Genomic DNA, 23,136 nt, shown 5'->3' on the forward strand with positions numbered 1-23,136 from the left:
ACTGACTTGATTTTCAATGGAAATTCCAGGTTGATTGCAGGTGAATATTTTCTCAAGCCCAACCTTTAATGGGACTAAGTAGTGTTCAAGACTTCAAATGTGAAGGCCTTTCTGTCTTGTTTTAGTACTTAAGTAGCAAGTTGAACTTGTTAAAGTTATCTTACCTCACCATTGCAGTTTCTTAATTTTTCTTTTTCTTGTGATTTTCTGTGCTTTTATGCCTCATTTTGAGTGGGTGGCTAAGAATTTTTTAGCACAATCAGAGAATGGTAATATAGATTTATGCCTTCTTGGGGCAGTGATGTCTGAAGAATCTTTTAACATGCACAGGGGATTGGATTCATTTTTTGCACCATAAGTTAGAAATATGGTGAATTACTTTATTAGTTTGCTGATGAATTCTTATAAGTTAGATTTAGCGAATCATGGATGTTCCCAATTGGATGCAACCACTGGAGCTGCATTTCATTAAATCAAATTCCCAGCTATTACTCTCCAGACACCATCTTCAGAGCCACCTGTTTCTATATATATATATATATATATATTTTACAAATAAACTGTAAGTGTTTTTTATTTAAGGGAAATTGGGAATATGCACAGGTATAAATTGATATCTCAACACATTTGTGTCCTATCTTGCATGGATTTTGGGTTTTTCTTGAAAGAAATGTTTTATATAAAGGAGTCGGCTCTGATAGGTTAAGAAACGGAAAAATATATATGCTTTGTTCTGGCAAATCAACAAAACTAAAAATGATATTAAGGGGGTTTTTTCCTCTTGCATTCCTTCTCAATAATGAATGATGGGTAATTTTTAATAAGAAACCGAACTTATTTATTTTGTTTGTTATTTTTATCCACGGTAAAAAAGAATTATAAAAAAATATCAAGTATAAATATGTTTTTCTCCTATTTTTTTTTATAACTATATAAACATCATAAGTAAATAACATTATTTCACAAGTTGTCAGTACATTTTGAGAAAAAAAAAAATCTGAAATTCTAGTTATATCCACGAAAAAATTGAATATAAACCCCTTAAATTTCGTTTCTTTTGCGTCTACAGAGAGACCAACTTGATTTATTTGAGTGTTATAAACGCGCTAAAATGTTACCAAACAATACTAATAAAACTTGATTTATATATATATATATATATTAATATGGATAAATCATGTGTTAAAGATTATCTGTCACATATGTGAAGCATAAATAAAAACTCTACAATATTTGAGTTCTCACATTAGGCTATGACAGAAGTTTGAAACATAAATACCTTATGCAGTTATGCAGAAATCCGATATTAATTGACTAAATTATCATTAATTTTTTAATTCATCGTCTCAACAAAATAATAGGGGGAAAAAAAGTCTAATAATAACCGGATCAGACCGAGTGTTGTTTGGGTGCGCGCTGAGGCCGAGAAGACTAAGCTCGCAGGGCTCGCCACGCGCAGGATCCCCAAACGGGGACACATGTTCTGCTTGCGCGGCTGCTCCAGGCTCGTCTGCTCCTCGTCGCTCATGGCCACCAAACCTCATCGTCTTCACCAAAGTACTCTCCTTCCTCCTTTCCTCCTCTTTTCTCTCGCTCTATATCTCTCTCTCTCTCTCTCTCTCTCTCTTCTTAGGTCTTTTCAATTTCTTCTCTCCTCCCTTCCCTGTTCTTTGTTGCAGTTGTTGCTGGTGCTACTCTTCAGGGCGCCTCCAAGAAGCCTAGGACACTGATGGTTGATTCCGCCATGCAAGACGGATTCTCTAAGTACGCTGAGTATCTCAATGAACTTGTATGTAGTATGAATCTCTTTCTGTTTGATTTTCCTTTTGTCTTTCTGTCAAATGTTGCTTTTTGACTGTTAGCATTGTGATTTCTGAAAACTTGATTTTAGATCTTGGAAAGCATAATGAGTTTGAATCATATGAGATGTCTTTATCTATAAACGCAAAGTGATAATTTTTGCTACAGAAAGGCTTGCTTATGGACGTGAGTAATGTTTTTAATGAGAAAAGTAATGTTTATAGGAGGAGGATATCTTCATATCCATTTTTCTAATGGGGTTTGTTGAGAATAATAATCCCTTGTTTTTTTAATTTCAAAAATGGTTTTGAAAGCACACGTTTGGTAATTTTGGTTGTGGATAGTTCAGAACACTCAGAACACTTAGAGATTTGTATGTATTAGTAGTGGTATATTGTTTTTCTGTGGTTGTGGCTGATAGGTGTGCTGAAAAATTAGAGCTAGTGTACATGCGGCTCGCCTTTTCCATCCTTGATTATGCCTAAAGGTCTTTGCAAGTTATATTCATCACATAATCAGTTGTGAAGTGTTCCTCTGAAAATTTAATGTTTAATCTAGTGACTCTAGCCTTGTCAAATGTATGCTCAAATGATCTTGCTATTAGTCTGTATTTTGTCTGATGAGGTTAACATTTGACATGTTTTTAAGCATCACCAAATGTGGGCAATCTATTTGGGATTAAAAGCCACTGAAATCTGTCCTCTCACAGAGAAGAACAACTTGAACTACTATATTTTTGCATGTATATGTTTTTCTGTTCAAGTCATCGTTGTTTTTGGCATTTGGTTTAAATGAAGACGCACAGACTTGTTCAGTGTGCTATCTGGTGGTTGATATGTGTTTGGCCTGAGATATGAAACTTGAAACTTTCTTTATCGAGCCACCAACACTGTGGTGGTTTCAATAAACCTTATGGTTCATTTTACCTTACATTCTTCAGTTAACACCCAATTGCAAATCCAAGGCTTTTTCTTTCCATTTAACTTATAATAGGGTATGGTTTCTTCCTTTCCTGTTTCCATAAAGATCAGCTGCTACCAATTAGAAAGCTAGGTGCTAAAGGCATGCTTTTCTAGGCCATACTTTTATTCAAGTTTTATTCAACAAAAAAAAAGTTCTTCAAGCATCATTTCGCCATTCAGTAGTGTGATTATTCAAGTAAATATTATCATATTCTCTAATATCTAATCCACCGCAACCAAATTGTAGAAAGGTCCATCACATCCTTCAGTCCAGTTTTACTCTTTTGATTATTAACTGTAAACCAGTTCTTCTCCAAAGGACAAGAATGTTGATATCTGTATCTGATGCACATAGAGCTTACAGTAGGGATGCATGCCCTTCAAGCTTCAAAACTTGAGCTTGCAAAGAACAACTTTATTTTGCTCAAGTGCTTTAAAACCTTCTCTTTACTATGTAATTGATTGATTTAGGTTTTATGATAATAGTTTGAAGCTCATCCAACTTGGTGATACCTTCTTTTATGTGATTGATTCCTGATCTTAACTAGAGTATTACAAGGGTGAAAGATTATACATTAACTGTTACCAAGTTCTTATCAGCTTAACTTGGCATAGTTTGAATAGTTTATCCTTGACTAGTTACTTTGGTAATTATATTATTATTTTGTTTGATATCTTGTTAGTTCTTTATCTTATATGGGTTTATGTTTTTATATATCTTGTAAGTAAAGTATGAGAAGATCAATAAGAAATTGTTTTAGTTTTATTTATTGTTTGATCAACTGATACAGAAATATCATTGTATTTTGAAACTGCTTTTATAAGAAATCAGACTCCTCTGGTATACTGTTTGACTTATGTTAGATTTTCTAATCAAGGTATTCTTCTTGATGAGAATGTGCATGTTGTCAACCATAGCTATCCATTTCTCTAGCAAAGGCGCAAGGCATTTCTTTTTAAGTTCCAGCATTTTCTTTTGTATTGGATTAAGTTTAAATTATTTTACTTTGATCAATGTTGAGATTTTAACTTGATGCCTGCTTCATTTTGTAGAATGATAAACGGGAGAGAATTGTAAAGGCAAGTCGTGATGTGACAATCAATAGCAAAAAGGTCATATTCCAGGTACACCGGTAAGCAAATGAAATAATGTATGCATGATTTTTCCCCCTCTATTTAAATAACACTTGTTTGAATGGATTTTTGAATAAATTAAGGTCAGATCAACTAGAAATTGACTTTCTATTATTGATCAAATTTATCCAGTTAATGTGTTATGATAGTTCATAGCCACAATCATTCTTTCAGAGAATTTGTTCTTTTAATCAATCACTGGAAGACTAATCTGTAGATTATCCAGCCATTGCATGACTCACAATACTTCTAGAATTAAATTTATGTTCATCTGATTGATAACTTTTAGAATGTAGAGAAGGCTATTTTATGACCTATGAGTTAGTTACTGTTTTCCTAGACTGTCAGAGTTCCAAGATTCTGTCCTTAAGCCTTTAATTTGGTATGTTTGTATTCAAAATGTACTATATTATTCTTTGGTAATAGTCTGTCATGTTTTACATTTTTTCCCCTCTAATGGCCCCACATTTTTTTTTCCATATCTTCTCACTTGTTTATAATTGCACCCTTTTCTGCTAATCAAACTCTCCTTACTTCAGGATCAGCAGAGGAAATAAAGAAGAAGTTTTAGCTAATGCAGAAAATCGATCTTGCAAATGTGACCAAGCAATATATGTCAAAGCTAGTTAAGGAATTGCAAGGGACCGACTTTTGGAAGCTTAGAAGAGCATACACTTTTGGAGTTGAGCTTTTGTGAACATTATTTTAATCTTTAGTTAAACACATTTACTGTCATATAAGGTTTGTTAGGTTCAATGCAGGTTCAAGAGTATGTCGAAGCTGCGACACTTTGCAACTTTTGCAAGACTGGAACTCTCTTGAACCTTTCTGAGATCAACGCTAGCTTGCTCCCTCTTAGTGATCCATCTATTGAACCCTTGCAGATAAATGTCCTTGACTACATTTTGGGGGTGACTGTCAAATTCGCCATTTCAATTTTTGATTTTCTTGTGCACAGACAACACTCAAGTAGGATTTATTGGTTCAGATCGCAGATCTCACCGGAGAACTGATGAGGCTAGCAATTGGTCGAATATCAGATGGAGAAGTTGAATATGCTAAGAAGATATGCAGCTTCGTACGGGATATTTATCGGGAGTTAACTCTTCTAGTACCCATTATGGAGGACAATGCTGACATGAAGAAGAAAATGGAAACTATGCTTCAAAGTGTAGTGAAGATTGAAAACGGTACGGTTCCTCTCCTCACTTTATGAAGCTTATTAAAACTTCTTCAATACTATGTCAAGCTATTGGTAATTTTTCAGCTTGCATACATGCTCGTCAAGTTCAAATTTCCAAGGATTTCTTTGATAAGTAATGAGAATATAATTTTTTCCACATTACTATGGTGCATTTGCAGCTTGCTACAGTGTACATGTTCGAGGATCAGAGTATATTCCATTGCTAGGTACCAATGATCCCGATTTCTCCCTCTTTGGTGCAGCCGACTTCGAACCATGAATAAGAAACTCTACTTGTCAGGCATTGTTTAGTCTTTGCTGATATAATTTTGAATCAAGACTTTGATACCAATGCCATTGCCAAGCTTGGCATTCTATGCCTCTTGGAAATTTGAATTTCACTTGCATTCTGTTCACTTGGTACTGGCAGCTCTTTTATGAAGCTTCTTCATCCTTTCCCTTTCTCTGTTTACAAACATTTTACTTGTTTCTCAAGAATGTATTTTGGTGGTTGGGCTGATGCTAACATTGGAGAAATTTTGAGAATGATGCTTGTGAGAATATGGTACTGTATCACTGTATCATGTGGTTCATTGCATTGAAACCTTAAAGTTTTCTCTGCAAAGCTGCAAATTAGCTTGAACTTTTTCACTTTTTTCCTTAATCAACTTTCTGAAGTGTTGGTATTGAATGGTGTGCTCAATGATGTTCTTATGGATGGTTGTGAATTCTTACCATGTTTTTTTTTATTATGGGACTTTGTTTTCTATTTATTTAATATAATTCTAATTGGGATAAAATCCTTTTTTGAAAAATGTTTGCTTTTCTTTGAAGTCCTTGGAGAATATTGTAGCATTTTTTTTTGTTTTTATAAAATTGATTGGATTATGTGAGAATTTATCAATTTATTTGAAGAAGGGATATTTAATGAGATTTATAATGATTCCATCAAATTACGCTATTAATCATCAAATTAATCAAGATTATTAATTTTTTTTTGATTTATTTTTCCAATTCATAGTTTTTTTAGAAAAATTTTCATATAGAATATATTTTCCCCAAAAAAAAAAAAATCAAAACGGCCCATAATTATTGATAAACACTATAAATATCTGTAATAATTGAACCACCTCATCTATATAGTGAGAAACAATTCAAATTTCAACCATCAATGAGAAATTCAAATAAATTAAGATTTAAGTCTTATAAATTTTGAATTTAAATTTATTTGGAATTGATAAACCAACTAACATAATTTTTTTAAACAGTTCAATCGAAGATTCTGTTGAATTTATTTATTTATTTTTAAAATCAACAGAATCCAAGCCCTATCCGAATCTAAAGATTCACCGCCCAAACCCGATAAGAGTGACCTCTTATCGGGTTTCGGAGCTCCATTACCAATTCCAAAATCCATCACCACCACTAGTGGGCCCCATTTATCACATAACACCAAACACAACTCTCACCCACTAAAATACCGCCACGTGCCAAAAATTGCTGTGAAGAACCAAACAGCGGATCCTAAGAGAAACCTCTTCATTTCTCTTTCACCGCTTCTCGTCTCTCGTCTGCTGTCACGCGCGCATGTAAGAACCGGACTTATTAAATAATTTAATTGATTGGAAAAATAAAAATAAAAATAAAAACCAAATAAATAAAAATTTAAATTTATGAAAAAAAAAGAAGGAAAACTATAAAAAATCTCAATCCTTTCCTTTTTATCTCGGTCCTTTCCAGATTCCATTCGAAATCCTCGAAATCGGTTTCTTTCTTTCTGCATGCACGTATGAATTTTTGATTCGGGATCATTGGGGATTTCTGGTTTTGAGATCATGAGCGACGATCCAGACCCTGAAGGTACTTTTTTTTTTTTTGGTTCTCATTGTTGTTGTTTTGTTGTTTTTGATCCTTGTTTGGTGTTTTTTTATTGTGTTTGATTAGAATGGGGAAGGGATTTGTGGGTTCTTTGATCTAGGTCATGTTTTGTTCCATTTTGATGTTGTTTTTGGGCGAAAGGTGTTGAATTTATTAGTTTTATCTTCGAAATTTAGTTTAATGCTTGAAGTTTTCATGCAAAGGCCGTCGCTTTTTGGAAATTGGAGCGAATCTCTGGTTATTTTGCTTTTTGGGGATTGAAAGGAATCTCTCATGGTTTGTTTTTGGATTTGATCTGGAAGTTTGGAGGATTGAGGCTCATTGCTGGGAATGCTGAGCTCTGTTGTCTTCCTTACTGATTTGTCGTTTGTTAGGTGTATGTGCTAATGAGATGCACGACCTAGTTGTGGTCTGGAGTCTAGTGTTAAGCATATGAAACAATTTGCTTTCAGCCTTGCAAAATAGGATTTTATACATAATTATACAAATGATGAAATGATATAATCTAGCAGTTTGTACGAATTCTACTTCTTGTTCCTTTGGGTTTCTATAGAACTCTTAACCCTAGTTTCGTTATTTGCTCCAATAATTCATATGCACAAATCTATCTATATATTAACCTTAGCATGAGCACAAGTTCTTTTTCTGTGCATTGGCAGGAAATTTTTTTTTTCTTTCATCATAAGAAGAAAAGTGGAATTTATTTCAGAGGTGTTCAAATGCTAGCCTTGAGTTCAACAAGAACTTTCTTTTAGAGGTCTTCCCTAATACTCTCTCTTTGACAAACCACTTTAAAGCCGTGAAACCATGATTGTTCCCGATTCTCTGGTCTCCCATTATTTACTCTTATGGTTAATCATATTGGTGAAATAATAGAACTTTGCAGATCCGAAAGGCATTAGCCTTGCAATTGCTGCATATTGATGATAGAACTCCCCATAATAATGACCTCTGTTTGCTCCATTCATGATGCTCTCATGACCTCCATTCACCCCTTCACTGGTGCTTTACCTGTTTAAAGTTCCTGTATCACAAAGCTTTCATATCTGGTTTCAAAGAGAATTAATTCAATGATCCTGTTTTCTGGTATAAGAGGAGGACAAGTGAATCATGATTTTGTGCTTGGTAGATGCTATGAGTTTATAATGCAATACATTATTGAATTCCACCAGTAAGCGATCCACTTGTGAATCTTCAATCTTGTAACACCCAGTCAGACTGTGTTCAGTAATGACAGCAACTTTCAAGGCTCAAAACATCCTAAAGTGAGGTTCTATACTAAAACATTGATCAAATTCCTACATCTGTATGTTATTCTTTGTGCTTCACATTTTTAGGAAGCTTACTGATGTTTAGCAAATGCTAAATCGTTTTGGATTGAGTTAGAGGTCTGAGATGCCTGATTGAATTAATGATTGATAATTTCTGCATCAATAAGTCTGGCATTTAGTTCTTAAACATAGAAAATAATTGGGTAGCCGATATTCTACATGAAGATAACAATGGGGTGTGTATCCTGACTGATTTTTGTCATGGTTTCACAAGTTATCTTAAAACATTTTTAAAGAAAAAACAGGAGCGGAATTACATAAAACATACACATAGGTTTTTGGCTGAAGTGAAACTCTAGCTATTCTTGTATAAATAAAGTTTCTTCATCTGTTAAATGATGCCAAACATCGCAGTGGTTCACATGATTGTAAGATTGTTACCCGTAACTTGCTGTGGTTTTGATAGTTTCTACTGATTGTTTGTAACTTTATGATTTCTTTGAACAGACTCTAGCTTACAAGCTTTCATTTTTCTTCCTCAAATTAACTATGGCCTTTTTGCTCATGTCTTAAGGGGTGTAATGGATATTGATCATCTCATATGTCTTTTACCCTACAATCTAGATTGAGTGAATGTTTGACCAATAAAAACATTATTTGTTCATAAATATATCATATTCTTCCTTTCTGTGTTTTTAATTTTTTTAATAGTTCTTCTAAATTCTTGAAGGGGCATGTTGATTCAATACTTTTCTTGATTTCTGTTTTCAGCATTTGGTTCTTCTTGGATATAGTTTGTTATTCTTAGGATCTGCATTCAAATTGAGTTTGTATTGTCTTTGACATTGCAGATATTAAATGAATTCTTTGTTACATAAACTATTACCATTCTATAGACATAAATCGCACTCTCTTCTTGCTTTGTTCTGTGTGCTTTTTGTCAAATTTTTATTGCTTTAGATCACATTGTTATCATTCTAGTTGTTTTTTTGTTTTTCCCTTTGTTTATGAGTTGGCCCTTGAAATTAAATGTCATCTTTTCTGCTACTTCAGGGCTTCATTAGTCTTTTACTTATTTTCTTTTTTGATTACAGAGTCAATGGACAAAAGAAATGAGGCATCTACTAAGGGTCTTCAATTTAACAGTCATCACTGTGGTTCTGAAGGAAGTGGCATTGCCATTAAACAAGATCATGAGCTGAAAGAAGAAATGAATGTCTACCCAAGTCATATGGAACCAAATAATTCATTTCACAGGATTTCTTATACACCTCTAAATCATGCCTATGTCAGACCCTGTTATCATCAAGAGTTTTGGACAATGCCAAATACTTATTCTGATGTTCACAAGGTACCACAGAGTCAAATGGGTACCTTTGAGAACAATTTTTACCAAATGAACAGGGATTATTTCTTTCCTGTTGAAAATAGATTTCAGTATGTGCCACTGAAAATGTTTACTCAAGGGTACCAACGTGACCTTCAATTTCAAGAATTTGAGTATTTTGTGGTTATTGACTTTGAGGCAACTTGTGATAAGGAAAAGAAACCTAGTCCACAAGAAATTATTGAATTTCCATCCGTTATAGTTAATAGTGTGACTGGACATCTAGAAGATTTCTTTCAAACTTACGTTCGGCCTGCTTACCATCAGCATCTGACTGATTTCTGCAAGGAACTCACTGGTATCCAGCAAATTCAGGTATTCATGGATTTACATCCTTTCATCCATGCATTTTGTGTTATTAAGTAGTTTGTTAATTTTCAAGTCATGGTATTTCATGTGGATTTATATATACATATATATATTTATCTATTTGTATGTTCTTTTGTCAATCATATTTTTATTACATGTTTTATTTGCTCTGTGATATTTACTTACAATTCTTTTTTATTTTTTATTTACCATTTTCTGAATTCTTGATAACACCTTCATGCCATCCGTATTTATTTTTCTGTGGCTGTTCATGATTATTACAGAATTGCTGTTGGTGCCTCATGCTGGCTGGCTTTACAGTATATATGCTGTAGTCAGAAGTTTGAATCATAATCTTTTGGGCAAGACATGAACAACATTAAGCATACACAAAATTATGCAGAGAATGAAACTACCTTGATTATTGTTTGGGTTTGAAAAAAAAAAAGAGAATTTGGTCATCTAGTTCATTAAAAGATTGCATATGGAGAAAAAATTGCTCTTCTGTCCTCGGTAGAAATTCAAATGAGAACACAGAAAGTCATATATGGAACATTAATGAGTCTTTACCTGATCATTAATTTAATCCTAGATGCTTGCATACATGATATTTGGGAAAAGGGTGCAAGTTTCATGGACCACATACTCTGATAAATCCAGGACTACTAGGAACAAAAATACCAGTGCACCTTCTTCCCGAATGTGGCATGTTTCATTATTCTTCTTTGACAGCAGTTGTTCAATCAGGTGTTTGTCTTATGTTCTGCTCATGTGATCAATCAGAAAAATTAATAAGATCAGCATGTCTTGCTTTCTGCATAAGTGTTTGGATCCTAATACCTGTTTTTTATTTCCATTATCTCTAGCACTTTTTTTGCTTTTCTTTCTTCCACTTTAATGCTAATTTCCTTGAGGAAAGGTAACTATGAAGTTGAAAAGCAAAAGGAAACCAAAGAATATTGTTGTGGCTAGGTCTGTAGGCAGAACTTTAGCTGAGGTCAATTTCTACTTCAGGACATTGTGAAATTACCTGTGAATCTCTATGTACGTGGGTTTCTTTGCATACTGTTTAGAAACATGGTATGCTTGAAATATTCTTTTTCTTTGTAAAGAATTTGAATTAATATTCTTTACCTTTAATATGAGACATGTATTCTTTTGCTTCTACAGAGTTAGCTTTCTTGAAAAGTCAAATTTATAGATAAAAGATCAGAGTCATTTTTTGCCCTATGACTTTATCTAGGCTCTTGTGTTCCACTTTTGATGGAACAGAGATTTTTGGGTTCTGTCACTGAAAGCGATTCCATAGCTTTATTGATCGCCATCTTAAGTTATTGCCACACAACTGCAATTGTCTTTCTAAAGATTTCACCACACTCATAATTTTATTGTGGCCAAGGTACTGCATTTTGATGACATAGTTCTTGTCTCTTCAGGCTTTTAAACAGAGCCATTCTGCCTCATCATGTTTCTGACATGGTGACATCCTTGACTGAAACATTTCGTTGCGCTAAACTGTTTGCATTTGTGTGATTTGTTCCATGGATCTACAATGCATTTTTTTGTGACATCCATAAGTTGTTTGAGGATCCTCCAAATAAATCCTGGTCTAAATTACAAGGTGTATTTAATGATAATTGACCTTTTTGTTCTCCAGAATAATAGTTTAAACTCAATTCTTATATTACTTTTATTATTATTGAGTTATTTAATAGTTTGTTGTTTCAGAACCTAACAGAGTTTATTTCTTTTTGTCATTTGATTATAATACTAGAACCTCTTCTTTCAGCATATGTTGCAGAATAGTGGTGCTCTTATATCCACATATAGTTGTTTTGCCTTTTTAGAATGAAATTTGCTAAGCTGGTTTCATTGCGTGTACTCAGGTGGATACAGGTGTTCCTCTGAATGTAGCTCTAGGCATGCATGATAGATGGTTGGAAGGTAATGGCATCAAGCATAAACGCTTTGCTGTTGTGACATGGGGTGATTGGGATTGTCGCACTATGTTAGAGTCTGAGTGTCGGTTTAAAAGGATCCCAAAGCCTCCATACTTCAATAGGTAAGTGCTCCCATGTGATCTTTTTATCCAATATGGGACATTTAGATTTTTGCCATGTGGAATGCTTGATTTTTCTCATGATTCTGTGTATCTGTTGTGTTTGTTTATGTGGATCGCAATATAAATGTCATCCTCTTCTCAAATAAATGTCAACAAAAGAGAAGTGGTATTAACGAGAAATGACATGGCCGTATTCTTCAGTTGGCCATCATCCAATTTTTCTAATCTTATGCTTGTTTGACTATTATAATGCTAGTGGTTAACATGTAATTACAGATTTTATGAGATATATGAGAAATTGAAGTTTAATAAGGGTGTTCATCTAGGCCTCATACTTTCGATTTGGTTGATTTGAACCCATTACCTAATTGTTGGGATTCTACTTCTACATCCTTAAATGCAAGAGAAACTTGCACAGCATCATTTGTTGAGCACATTTCTGGCATGGGATTCACAAATTGCTGAAGGATTAAAATTGGAATTCTAGTTATTAGACGGGAATAAGATTGTTGCATTTATATACAAATATGCGATTATGGTATGTAATGGTAGACGGCAATATTAGATAAAATAAAATTATAGTGTCAAATTTTCATGGTGTAAATAACTATTAATTGAAACAGATAAACAACCATTAAATGAATGGCCAACTTTTAATTGGTTATCCTTTGAATCTTGTCTGGATGCTATCTTGTCTTCAGCTAGCCTATGGAATCATGTAGTATCACTGATTTCCATACTAGTACCTGATTCATGCTTTTAACTCGCCATATAAAATTGTTCATCATATTTCCAAGTTTTCTACAAGTGTTCTTGCTACAACAAATTAGAACATTGTATTGGTGGTGAACATGATTATCATTTGTCATTTCCATCTTCAAGTACACTTTCATTTCAGTATTGCCTTTTGTTTTTTTTCTTCCGCAACGATTTGTCCTAAAAAATTTATTGATATGGTATGGTAATGATTCAATTGATGTAAGATGTTTCTGTTGTCCTATTAACACCATTTGAAGTCCCAAATGCAAATGGTGGACTATCAAAGAAAACATGGAGAATCCAATAACAGTACTATAGTGACAAGCTCAGCTACAGAGCAGACAGGGTTGATATATATATATATATATCTATATGCTAGTCATAGTTTAAGACACTAGTTGTTATGAGATGACGTGAATAAACATCTCCTGTCTTCTGTGGATCTCGTCAGAAAGAAAATTTCATGCTAGAATTTCATCTAAAACCTATATGAATGGACAAATTAAAAAGACTTTGCTAAGGAAACAACAATTATTAATGAATTCCAAATCAACATGATTAATAAGACATATATATTAGTCAAATTTATGAGAGAATCGCTCCTTATGTTATCAAGTGTACATACTGTTCTTCATCAGGAAAAGTCCATTTAATATGAGGGAAAAGGTTTATTTTGGACAAGGTTAGTTGTCACAATGATAATATTTTGTTCTTTCATCCTCAATCTTATTGAAAATTCTATGTGAAATATTGATGGCGAAGGCATTAATTCTCTGATATTGGTGTCAAATAGAAGCAAATCGTAGTTGGCAACTTCTACTACATGGCTGGGTTGTTTCTGTTACTTTGAGATAGTATCCTAGACATGCACATGTTAGTATACTTCTGATAGAGGCTTAGGCAATTTAGCATTAGGCGCAGTTCTTTAATGATTTCTTGATTTTTCAGTTGATGACTTTCGGCATTTGTGCGCAGGTGGATCAATTTAAAAGTTCCATTCCAAGACATGTTCGGTCGGGTTCGCTGCAATCTGAAGGAAGCAGTTCAGCTTATGGGCTGGCATGGGAGGGCCGCCCGCATTGCGGCCTCTTGATGATGCTCGCAACACAGCCCGCCTTCTTGCCCTTCTCATGCACCGGGGATTCAGGTTCTCCATTACCAATGAACTTCCATTTCATCCCTACAGACTGCCCATTCGCGACACACCAGCCATTCAACAATCATCCTATCGACCAAACCCCGCAACCTCAGAGACTGAAAGAGGCACCAAGACCGATGACGCAGTTTCATCCTTTCATCAATCCTATCAGTAGAGAAATGTTCAACTACTGCCATTGCGGCGTGATGAGCAGCAAGTCTTTTATTCGCAAGCCTGGACCATCGCAAGGACGGTGTTTCTTCGGGTGTGGGAATTGGACCGCATCAAGGCGCGCCGTCTGCAACTACTTTGCTTGGGCTTCTCCATGAAAGGTTAAAGAAGATGATCATGCATTGTTTGGTAAATATTAGTAGACTTTCTCATTGCTCATATGTAATATGAGTCTCTTTGGGTAGGAAACTGACTTCCTGTTGATAAATTGGGGAATCAGATGCTGTTTAGGATACTTCTCCCTTTTACATGCTTAGACATGTTTAATTATTATCTTAAATAAACTGTGCTGTGGTCTTGGTCTTGGGCCATCTGATGGAAAGCTTGTGTGACTTCTTAGTGCTTTCTTAGTGCATTATCACTTTGATTAAGTTTCGTTGTCCTAATGTAATAAATTTGTAGATATGCGAATTTGCTTATGTTTAAAAATTTACACTTGAACATTAAATTAAATATTTCTAATAATTAATAGGCTTTTTATGAGTCTTAGCAAAAATTAAATTCATCACTACTCATTTAGAAACCATTTGAATCTGCCTAATTATTGTGTAAAATAGTGTTGGAGAAAGAAATAATATTTCATTAGTATATAAATCCCCATAAATCTAATTGCTTAAAATTTTCTGATACATAATGATAATTTAACAGAAAAACTTTTAAAATTAATTAGTTGAATTTTTTGTTATTTTATTCCTTTCATCACTCAATGACTTCATCATTCTTATAAATTAAAAAAAAAAAATAAACAAACAAATAAAATAAAATAAAATAAGACTACAAACCTTAATTAAACTTCAATCATAGAGATAAGTAGTGGATGCAAGACGAGGAGTTACAAATGCTTTAATGGGGATAGTTTTGGGCATCACCAAACCAGGTGTTTCCTTCATATCAATTACCTCACCATCTTGCAACCTCCAATCAAACCCATGCACAACTGCACCTAAAAGATACTGCAAAAACAAAATACCAATTTGTTTCCCTGGGCATATCCTTCTTCCAGCTCCAAAAGGTATAAATTCAAAATCATTGCCATGAGGTTCTATATTATAAGCTTTACCACCAGGTAGAAACCTATCTGGATCAAACTCCAATGGATTGTCCCATGCATCTGGGTCTCTACCAATGGCCCAAACATTGGTATTAAGACGAGTGTTTGCAGGGATGTGATAACCATTGATTTCACATGACTCAAATGAGTAATGTGGTAGGCTAAGTGGTGTGGATGGATGTAATCTGAGTGCTTCCTTGACAACAGCTTGGAGGTAAGGGAGATTGAGAATGTCAGACTCTTCTAATAATCTATTTTGACCAATAACTGTATCCATCTCTGACTGCATGCGCTTGAATATGGTAGGGTTCTTTAGCATTTCCGCAAGTGCCCACTCAACAATAATTGTGGAAGTGTCGGTGCCTGCCTTGAACATATTCTTTGACAAATAACAAAATCAAAATAAAAATTATCATCTAATGATAACCATACTTAATTTTTATTTGACAAATAACTAAAAAAAATCAAAATTATCATCTAGTGATGACAATACTTAATTTGTATTTTAATCACCTTTACTCTTCTCATGTTCATACAGCTGTTTTTATCATAATGAGTATATTATTAAGATATATATATATATTGACAATAGGCAATAAATACTCATACTTAAAGATTTATTAAATAATAAATAATATAGAAGTGCATTTATTATGATAGTTTATCTAGCTACTTCTTAGGAACTACTTATTAGCTCTATTAAACACAACATGAACAAATGAAACCTGTCACATGGATGCTAGCTGGGATCTATTTAAATAGTAGTACTGCTACAATAGCACAGGGCTTTAATTTCTTGTCTACTCACCCACTACCTCATGGCTTTGACCCTACATCTATTCAACCACTACCAGGTGATAATATATATATATATCTATCTATCCGCCAACAGTTGTTGTCTAATTTTAGGTTTTTTTTTAATTGATGGGTTTCTCTAATGTTCACGCATGTGTTAGTCATAATAGAGATATTCTGTGTTGTGGCTCGTTTCAAAGGCGAAGGACGGCTGCTACAATTCACGATTCTCACCGCATGGGAGGTTGTTGTGGGCGAGATATGTGAACTTCAAATAATACACAAAAAGAGGATATTTAATATACACAGGAAGAAACGTATATTACACAGAAAAAGAATATTTTATAAGAATAAACATATATTACACAGAAAAGCCTGAAACCCATTATAGTTGTAAACACCGCCGAAAGTTGGATTCTACACAGGAAACCCAAAAAATACACATGAAAGCACACAATAACAATCTGCAAAAATTCGGGTAACTTCTCCTTACCTTTTCACATGGTTTTTGAGCTTTGCGGAGGCACATGACTTTGTGGGAACTTCTGTTGAAAGTCGAGAGTGCGAATAGAACTAAGGTTGGCAACGTCTCTCGAAAAAAGTCGTCGGCGAAAAATATTTGATTACACTACCCTAACATCAAGATGCCATAAGAGCCCAAAGATCTAAAATGAACTAGACACTTGGATTTATTGTGATTCCGATAATGTCAAATATCTCAAGATATTATCTTTCAGCTAAACGCTATAAATTAGAGCTTCACTCAGGAGGCCACGCATACACAAGCATGTGCAAACAAAATTACGAGAAACATATACAAAATTTGATTCACTCAGACAATCAAATACTAACAAGTTTTTAAAATTAATAACATCAAGAAATAACCAAATCAAAGGATAAATCCAGACTCACCACATTAACAACATACACATGCTTCCCCTCCCCCCTCACAAGCATCAAAACTCGAGCAAACAAATGAGTTCTCGCCCACACAACTCCCACTCAGACAATCAAATACCAGCAAAGGGTTTCGACATCAATGGAGAGAGGTAGGGAGGAGGAGGTATAGAGATAAAGGATGAAGATAAACAAGGGGCATATAGGTCATTTCCATGGCCACTTAACTGCACAGTAACCTCCATTACTGGCATCTGGACTTGTTGAGGATTTTATTGAAAAGGAGGGATCTCTAAGAGATAAGCAAACTTCAAGGGTTTTTTAGGGCATGTGCAAACTATAGAGGGAGTTATATGTAATTACCTGTTGTAATTATTACTCACTCTGATTTTTTTTACTTGTCTATTTTAACTAAATTAAATAGATTAAAAAAATCAATAAAATTAATTACCAATTTAAAATTTATAACAAAGTATGTTAATTTTTTAAAATTATTTTTATTAAAATATAATTTAATAGAATAAATAGTTGATATTATTTATTGAAAGTTGTAAAAGTACATTAAATATAAACAATAAATTTTAAAAAATAATATTTAATACTTTATAAATTTTCAAACTGAATAAGGAAAAACATAAAAAGAAGTATTAATTAAGTAAAATTTTATTCGATCTCTTTATTATAGAATTCATGATGTTTAAAGATCTTATATAAGAATTAAAAAATAACATTAAAAAAAATTTGAATAAAAATAAACCAAATAATTTTTTTTCCCTTCAGAATCATACCTTTCTCTTAGACTTATATATATATATATATATATATATATATATATGATTTTTTTCATTTATATAACTTAAAAAAATAAAAATAAATTAATTAATTAATATAGCTAGTATTATTTTGAAAAAAAATTCTCAAAATTATTTGTATTCCAACACGGAGGGAACAATCAATTTGTATTCATGCAAATAAGTTTGTGAAGGAATTATATTAATACTCCTCCATTCAAAAAAATACATGTCATTTAGGGTGTTATTTCGATTCACTGTAATAATTTTTACATTATCGCCCTCAAAATTATCACATTTGAATCGATAGCGATGGTAATATTGATGGTAATCGTGATTACTAACTTTAAAATATTACCAAAAAAATTAAAAATTTAATATAAAAAAATAGCATTAAGTTTTCTAAAATTTAACATAAAATCAACTAAAATACTAAACTATATTTCTCTTGGAACCATATTTATTTGTACTTATGAATAATAGTCATAATGTCACCTTTTTATATGAATACAAAATGATGATCAACAAGATCTGAACCCTGGATGCATAATATATGCAGTATGAGAATAAGATAAGAATCCTACGAACAGATATTATAAGCAGATCTGTCGTGAGTGACTTTTGAACCCATGACCTCCCCCTTATATTTATTTGTACTATAAATATTACTTTCTTTATTTATATAACTTATTAAATTGAATAAAAATAATATTAAAAACAAATAAATAAATCTTAGAGCTCTAAAACAACAATTATTTTGAATTTTTATTTTCCTTAAAATGACACCAGGAGGGAGTATTCTAGTTGATGTTGTTAAATGTTTATATATTTTGTATTTTATATTATTGTGGTTGATATTTGTCACATGTGCCTTACCTGTATCATTTCCCAATTAACCTCGTCCACAAAATGGGGATCTAAACAACACCTCCACGTTGAACTCGGTATTTGCTAGATGACACAAGTGGTGGTCCAGATATATTGATGATGTTTTAAATTTGACTTCATGACATTATGGTTGATGTCTTTAAATGTTTGCAACTTTTATTGTTGATATTATTGTGGTTTATAGTTGTGAATAGAGGTGGGCACGGGCCGTCCGGAAAACCGGCCCGTGCCCGGCCCGCTGGTTCAATAACCCGGCGGGCTGGTTCATTGACCCATAACCGGCCCGTATTGTAGACGGACCGATTACGGGTTGGGGTTTTCCCAACCCGTGACCCGGCCGGGTCAAAACCCGGTTTAATGTTTTTGTTTGTTTTTTTTTAATACTAAAAACTTGTTGGGCCATGGATTTCAACCCACGATCTCGAACTCTGATAAAGAAAAACCCTAACCACTGGAAAATACAATTTATTTCTAATATTTATCGAAATAATTATATATAGATAGATGTAGGATATTGATCAAAATATTTTATATATTTAATTTATAAAAATTAAAAAAACCATATAATAAATTAAAAAGTATACAAATCAATTAAGTAAAAATATCAAAGTATCAAACAATAAATTTTTATAAATATTTTTTTAAAAAATAATTATTTTTGTTAATTGTCTTTTTGCTTTATAAACACTAAATCTCTACATACGTACTACACTCTTAAATTCTCTTAAATAAGTGACTTTTTATTCTATTAGCATATATATTAGATTATTTTGTTTTCAATTTATAAAATAAAAAATAAAATTACAAAAAAATTGTTTTTAAATTATGTAAATCAATTTATAAAAAATATATTAGTAAAAAGAATATCTTTGAATAATGGTTCACACTTCACACCATATTATTTTGATTTAGAACTCAATAACAACAATGATAAGACAATAATAACCCCTATCATCGGAGACTCAAAAGTAAAATCTAGAACTCAACCCTAATTATAATAAATAAATAAAGTTGATGATAACTTCAATTTAAAAAAATAAGAATACTACTGATATATACATTTTGTCAGACTTAAAAAGTGCTGCTAATAATTTAATTTGATAGATAAATAAATTAAAAATGTAGCTTTTTTTATCTTTTTTAAAATTATTTTGATATGTCATAAAGTTTTTTAAGTTATTATAAAAAAATATTTTCATAACTTCTTTTATATTTATTTACGTTTTAAGTTAAAACGAAAGAAAAATTTGTGTTCAATCGGTTAACGTTATTTTCTCACGCAGAGGCCCTCAGATCAAACCCCATCCACGGCCCCTGATCCCGCGGGCTCGTGATAGCCGGGCCGGGTCCGGTTCATCTCACGAATCGGACCGGACCCGCGGGTCTCCTCGTAGCACGGGCCGGTTCCGGGGTCCGCTCGAGTGAACCGGATCCGGCGGATCGGGCCCGGTTAACCGGCCCGTGCCCACCTCTAGTTGTGAAGTTAGTCATCTCTGATTCATCTCCGAATTGAACCCCATCCTATGGGGATCCAAACAACACCCCATGTGACTTCGGCCCCATTTTTATTCTCATTTATTATAAAATAATGAAGTGTGCTTGATATGATGGTATCCAAGGACCAAAGACAAATTCGAACCATTTATGACTTCTACAGCTGCGACAATTAACCCCCGGAAGCTCATGTGGTTGATGATAAATTTGGTTTCGATATTCCTTTCCGTCGTATTTATACATTCATTTTAATCAATTTATTAGGTGTTTGATTGCAATGTGTAGAATGAGAATCATTACTTTGTGATTCCAATACTTTATTTAAATAACTATATATGAGAATGAAAAAAAAAAGTCAGTGAAAAATAAGCAAAAAAGTGGACAATCCTCCCAAAAATAAGAAGATTGCTCATTCCTTGGTCATTTCTTAGAGTGAACTATCAAATTTGTCCATCTTATTTAATAATTAAAATAATAATTTAATTCAAAAATCATTAAATAGGTAATTTTAATAATAAATAATGATTAAATTGAAATAAATAAAATAATATTTGAATTTGAATATAATTAATTAGATTATTTGAATAATAAATAATAATTAATGTGAAATAAAATAATAACTAATAATTAAAAAAATAATTTGGTTCAAATAATAATTAAATAAATAATTTTAAAAATAAATAATAATTAATGTGAAATAATAATAACTAATAATTAAAGATAATAATCTACTTCAAATAATAATTAAATAGATAATTTTAATAATATATAATAATTAAAATGAAATATTTAGTTAAATAAATGAAAATAACACTAGTCAAAATAGTTTATTATCTAACATAACATTTTTTCATTAACTTGTATTAAGGGTTTAAAAGTCTCTTAACCACATTTTCTTTCTTTACTTTTCTCATTCCTAATAAATTATTTTCTCATATCTTAGCAACCAAACATATTCTTTATTCTCGTTCTTGCTTCGCTTCCTCTCAATTCTATTTTCAATCGCTCCCTCATTATCAATCATAAAACCAAATGCCCTTTAATGTTTACGTGCTCTTTTTATATCGCTAACATTAGTTGATGGTTTTTAAATTTATATAAGATTAATCAACTTCCAAAATTACCCTTAATTAATAAATCATTAAAAATACATTAATTTTATCTATTTTAATTATATATTTTATTTTCTCTTTTAAAAATTTTGTTTCATTTTTTTTAAAAAAATATAGAAAGTATAAGAATAAATTAAAAAAAAATAATTTTGGGGAAAAAACTTATTTAATGTATTTTAGATTTTTCAAATGGATATAATTTTATATAAGATTAATCAACTTCCAAAATTACCTTTAATTAATAATTCATTAAAAATACATTAATTTTATCTATTTTAATTATATATTTTATTTTATCTTTTAAAAATTTTGTTTCATTTTTTTTAAAAAAATATAGAAAGTATAAGAATAAATTAAAAAAAATAATTTTGGGGAAAAAACTTATTTAATGTATTTTAGATTTTTCAAATGGATATAAAAAATGGAATAAGAAATTTTTCCAAACGTTATTATTTAATGTATTTTAGATTTTCTAAATGAATTACCTAATGAAATAAGGAAAATTTCCAAACAATAACATATAAATCAGACGAGGGAATATATATGAAAGATCAAAGAGGTGAACTGGTTTCATTGAACGAGGTCTTTAATGACCACGTGAGTCTACTCATATGTCTAGTAAAGGCTATTGATTAATACTATCTCTAGAATAAAAATAAAAATAAAAAAAAAAGTAACATTTCATCGTCCGCGGACCGCAATTGAATGTCAGTGGAGATGACAATATGTATTTTATCTGACGAATATACCCATTTTTATAATTGGCCAAAAAGACCAATACTCTTTTTGACTAGATACAAATATGGGTAAAGTCATTAACCGTTATTTTTTTAGTAGGCATGAACACATACCTTTATCCATTAAAAAGGATATGGTAAAACTTGTACCCCTTATATATATATATATATATTAGAGGGATAATCAAATTTAGAGGGACAATTTGTACATATTACAAATTTAAAGGGTGTTTTTGGCAATTTTCACTATTTATTATTATTATTATTATTATTATTATTATTATTATTATTATTATTATTATTAAGCTAAATATGCAAAAGTAAGTGTGTAATTATAGTAAACATTGGTGAATTTAGTTCTTGAGAATTTTTTACATATAATTAATAAGTGTGTAACTAATTTTTTTTCTAAAATTTAACGATAGTTTGATCATATAATTTAATATATATATATATATATATATGTAGGTACTTGTTTTTTCAATTAGTCAATTGTATCAAGGGCATTCTAAAAGTCATACGCTTTTATGAAATATCATGTAATTTTAAAATTATGGACATGTGTTTAAATATTGTATTATAAATGATTATTATTATTATTATTATTAGTATTATTTAATTTGATAATTTGAATAACTGAAAGTCGAAGATCTCATGGTAGAATAAAGGGTATGATTTGTTCCCCTAGAGGATATGGGTATAAGGTAGGGGTTATGGGTACGAATAAAAATTTTGACATACCTATTTGTACCCTACTCATTGCCATCTCTAAGTGTAAGTTGTTTGTCCATATTTATCTATAAAAAAATTACTGATAGATGTTTAGCCTGGTATTAATTATAGTTAGGATGAGTTGCAAGGAAAATATCACAAGTGCTTGTAAAAATATGTAATTCTCAATTTCAAACCTGTTTCAAAAAAATTCTCAAACTCAAACCTATGCCATCCCAAACTAATTTGACCCCACTAAACAAGTCCCATTTTAAAAATCTTCAAAAAAAATTTTTAAAAAAAAAATTTACATAAAATTATAAATTACTAAACAGTTGTTAATATAAAAAATTATAATTTAATGCATTTATATAATTAAAATTATCAAATATAATGGACGTAAAATTCTAAAGCTCTAGAAGTCATAAATACAAAATTAAAATCACCGGCACATCATCTCATGGTATTTAGAGACTAATAAGTACTAACTATTATCAAGTAATTTGCACAAAGTAAAATATCAATATAAATATTACAAAATATGTG

At 31.8% G+C, this 23,136-nt stretch overlaps 2 protein-coding genes and 1 pseudogene across 2 annotated transcripts; 2 read left to right on the forward strand and 1 right to left on the reverse strand.

Moving 5' to 3' along the window:
- The first annotated feature begins 1,384 nt into the window (after nucleotides 1-1,384).
- LOC120264296 (translin-associated protein X) lies at nucleotides 1,385-5,770 on the forward strand. The gene is given in 8 exon segments (XM_039272095.1): nucleotides 1,385-1,557; nucleotides 1,680-1,789; nucleotides 3,816-3,895; nucleotides 4,436-4,481; nucleotides 4,483-4,578; nucleotides 4,658-4,807; nucleotides 4,885-5,086; nucleotides 5,259-5,770. Coding segments are annotated over 8 exon segments (864 nt in total). The 5' UTR covers nucleotides 1,385-1,478; the 3' UTR covers nucleotides 5,360-5,770.
- Nucleotides 5,771-6,747: 977 nt separating this feature from the next.
- On the forward strand, nucleotides 6,748-14,485 carry LOC120265733 (annotated as a pseudogene).
- Nucleotides 14,486-14,908: 423 nt separating this feature from the next.
- Nucleotides 14,909-16,465, reverse strand: LOC120265201 (flavonoid 3',5'-hydroxylase-like). The gene is made up of 2 exons (XM_039273088.1): nucleotides 16,454-16,465; nucleotides 14,909-15,544 (listed from the first exon to the last, which is right to left on the reverse strand). Exon 2 carries the CDS (start codon nucleotides 15,539-15,541, stop codon nucleotides 14,909-14,911), a length of 633 nt encoding a protein of 210 aa, XP_039129022.1. The 5' UTR covers nucleotides 15,542-15,544; nucleotides 16,454-16,465.
- Nucleotides 16,466-23,136: the final 6,671 nt, after the last annotated feature.

This window comes from Dioscorea cayenensis, chromosome 7, assembly GCF_009730915.1.
Source record: "Dioscorea cayenensis subsp. rotundata cultivar TDr96_F1 chromosome 7, TDr96_F1_v2_PseudoChromosome.rev07_lg8_w22 25.fasta, whole genome shotgun sequence".
Classification (NCBI taxonomy): Eukaryota; Viridiplantae; Streptophyta; class Magnoliopsida; order Dioscoreales; family Dioscoreaceae; genus Dioscorea; species Dioscorea cayenensis.